This window comes from Antrostomus carolinensis, unplaced genomic scaffold, assembly GCF_000700745.2.
Source record: "Antrostomus carolinensis isolate BGI_N321 unplaced genomic scaffold, ASM70074v2 scaffold12761, whole genome shotgun sequence".
Lineage (NCBI taxonomy): Eukaryota > Metazoa > Chordata > Aves > Caprimulgiformes > Caprimulgidae > Antrostomus > Antrostomus carolinensis.
The window spans coordinates 2,847-6,448 of record NW_010292058.1 but is presented as its reverse complement, the minus strand read 5'-3'; the positions used below and the strand labels follow the sequence as shown (position 1 = coordinate 6,448).

Sequence of the window (3,602 nt, the reverse complement as noted above, 5' to 3'; positions counted from 1 at the left end):
CCTCTCTTACTACTTCTGTCCCATTTGCATTTCTGTGAAATGTTTTCAAGACTTTCTGAATTGGGAAGAGCACTGAGAACTTGCCATGGATAGAGTAACCTTTCAGGCTGCTAAGGGCTTCTAGCTCATGCCAATATTATCAGTGCTACTGTTCTGCAACAGCCTGTGAGATATGCTGACAGGAGACTTGGGTCTGAACACGTTAGTTCTGCCACAATGACCTTCTACCCAGAGAGGAAAAAAAAGTCTAACTTGTGGTCAGTTCTAATAGCGAAAAATTAACAGCTCAGGAGCAAATTCTTTTTTTCTTAAGGTAACTCCTTCTATACAAGGAGCTCTCCTACGTATCCCAAGGGATCTGTCTCCATGAGAGGCTGCTACGCTGCCCAGGGCATATTAACAGAACCCAAAGCCCTTTCATGTCCTCTGAGGGGCACTAGTCAGAGTGAAGCAAAGAAACAGGAGGGAAGAAATTTCGGCAGTCCAAAGGGAAAAGGTTGCCCAGGATGAGCTGCCATTACTCAGGCAAACGTAGAATTTTATTGTGCAAAGTTGTTTTTCCTTGAGGAATGTATTTTGCTCAATACAAGAGAATCTAACTCGAAGTAAATGCTTTGTAGATGCCAGGCTTATCTTTTCTCAACACCACTTAGCTAAATTCTTCTTATTCTTTACCTCTCAACTACATCAAACAATCATTCTTACCTCTTAAAGTAGCCAGTCCAAACAAGTGATGCTCAACCAAGCCAATATGGGCAACAACCATATCAAAGACATCTTTACATATCGTTTTGGTATCACAGGTCAGCTCCAGCTTCTGCCCACTTAGAAGCATCACATTTACTTTTCGCCTGGTGTCATCACTCTTCCCCTTCTTAGTCTGCATTTTGTGAAATAAAATATTCCAACATTTACACTTGTGATAAAAGCACATTTGTTGGTTTAACACACTTCCCTCACCACTTGATTGCTGAAAAGCCCCTTCTTACCAAGATAGACTTTGGTAGATCCAAGGAGATGAATGGCTCAATCGTCATTTTCACAAACTCAGGGCCAAAGAAATTCTGCAAATCACCAGAGTATGAATGAATACTGTGTTGCTGCAACAACAGACTGAGGCACAGTTATCTCCTGCCTTTTGCAAATGCAAAGAGGAACCAAAGGCCCAAAGGAGAAAATTGTACTGAATTCCCATGAGCTGGTAAATCTAAAGAACCTGATTTGGCCAGCATGCATGCCAGATACCACTGGAAAGCTACAGTATCAGTGGCATTATTACTCTGCATATTTTCCTTCCTTTGCTGCCAAAAAGCCAAGGCTGTAATATTCTTTGTCTTCCTTTAAAATACAGGGTGTGGGTTGCATACCTGTGGGACACCATCAGGGCTTATCTCAGTAGGCAACTGCCTGACATTACTAAGGTTTTCTGCATCGGTGGCAATTCTGCTTTGACAAACCTCTGCCTGTGACACACAAATCTCATCTCCTGAAGACTGAAATGTTTCAGCCTAATTCTATCTGCCAGGTTCAAGTCGAGATCCTGGCCAATTTCTGTCTGCCTGTAGATAAATAAATGTTCTGCTAGTTCACCCTGTAAATTATAAGAGGTTACCTGTCGAAACTGAAAGGAAGTCCTCTGCACAACACCCACTTCAATACCACATTAAAAAAGTGGCCCAAGATACAATTTTTGAGAGAAAACCTTCATTGGCTACTACCTACTGTGTACTGTATGTAAAACATCTGCACATAAACCTCTTAAGGGATAGAGGGGAACCAGCCTGGTTAGTTAAAGCCTACGTGAACTAAACTGGTCACAGTGCTTTGGGCTGGAAACAGATACAGGAACTATTACCCTGGATTAGGACAGCAAATTCACCCGAGTCTTGTTTCAAGTTTTCTCTTTCTTAAAAAAATAGTAATAAATAAATCCAATTCACTTAAAGCAGCAGCAGAGGGCATCAAGCCATCATCTCTTCTAAATATCAGCCACTCCATTTACTTATACCTCAGTCTCCCTCTTTCTCTGTAATCTTATATTTCATCCACATACCAAAACAGCTGGGAAAGGAAATGAGAGTTTGCCCGGTGATTCAAGGTGAACCCAAGGGCCAAATGAATCCTCTCTGCCTGTCTTTACCTTCCCAGCTTGCTCATTTAATAACTTTTGATGCTGGTGGCACACATTCACATTCCACTAAGAGAAATAAATGCAAATGAAAGTGGTTGAAAACACCACAGAATACAGAAGAAAACTGCACCTTACCTTTGTTAGGACACTACAGTGTTTAATCGATGCAATCCTTAAGTCAAGGCTTGCTGTCTGGTTTAGAATCTCTTGATACTGCTTTAGGCTACGTAGCCACTAATGCCACAAAACCTCAGCAGTTTACCTTGTGAGAGTAGCCCTTTCCTATCAGGGCAACACCAACCACCTAACATTTAATCTGTTGATGACTGTTTATTACAGGACTCAGTTTATGAATCCCACACATTAAGAGTTTCAGTCAAGACACTGCCCTATTTCAATGAAAGTAAGAGTTCACCTGAGATCAGGGCATTACCCTCAGTTTTCTTTGTGTCATGGCTGTTTCCAGGGCTATTTCTCTCAGTGGATCTCTGGTGATGTCAAGCATTGAAGACCTAATTGCCTCTCCTGGGTAAAGGTTAGGTCGGGATTGCCTGAGAGCCATTCTAGCTTGTAGTTGCATCATTTCTTCTTCCTGACGCTTTAACATCACTTCTTGACTTATCAGATTGCCTTCAAATGATGTTTCATGTTGCCTACGGTACAGTCAGAGGGGATGAAAGTCGTTAGTAGGTATACCTGAGACATTCTGCTGCTTTAAGCATTTACCTAAGTGGAAACCCAGAACACAAAACCTAGTTATCAAATAACACATTAAACACAACATTGATTCAGCAGCCAGGAGGTTAATGCTCTACAGCAACCCATCAACGTAGAAAATGAGTCAACATGCCAAGTTTCTCCAGCTGCCTGTCATTTATTCATATGGAAATAAAGGCTCAGCTACAGTCTAAAAGAAAATACTTGACACTACAAACCCAGTGAACACACCAGAAGGAAGAAAAATATTAATGCTTTGAAAATATCTTAATTGTCCTGTTAAAGCAGGGACTGTGAAAAAGGCATGCTCGAAAACACATCACTAAAAACCCCCTAAAATAATAGTACACTTTATATAAGTAATATTGCTCCAATCTCTTTCTCTGCAGCAATTCTTTATGAGCTCTTTGAACAGCACTGCTGTCTCTAATTTTTCATGAGCAGTAGTATAGTTTGAAACATTTATATAAAAATTGTATATGTATCAACATCCTATACATTAAATTATTCGAAATATCATGCTCTAATGTTTTTATCATCTTATTTTGCTGAAAAAAAAATGTTTTCTTTTAAATGGCTTGGTTAAGCCATTAAGAATAGCTTGGTTGATACACAGCCACCACAAAAAAATGAATTAGAGTCTAAATTAATAATCCAAAGGTAAAAGAGAAAACCAAACAGAAAACCCCAGGAGTATTTCCCAAAAACACAGCAGCCTCTCCTCCAGTTTTTTTTCTCAGCAGGTGTGGATCCC

General features: G+C 40.2%; 1 protein-coding gene across 1 annotated transcript in view; it reads right to left on the bottom strand.

The window, feature by feature from the left end:
* PTPN13 (protein tyrosine phosphatase non-receptor type 13) overlaps window positions 1-2,784 on the bottom strand; it is a gene marked incomplete at both ends in the record, with an annotated part of 33,769 nt that extends 30,985 nt beyond the window's left edge. The window contains 3 exons of the mRNA XM_010176816.1: window positions 706-880; window positions 990-1,064; window positions 2,565-2,784. Coding sequence (XP_010175118.1) covers window positions 706-880; window positions 990-1,064; window positions 2,565-2,784 — 470 coding nt within the window. The remainder of the gene's footprint in view (window positions 1-705; window positions 881-989; window positions 1,065-2,564) is intronic.
* Window positions 2,785-3,602: the final 818 nt, after the last annotated feature.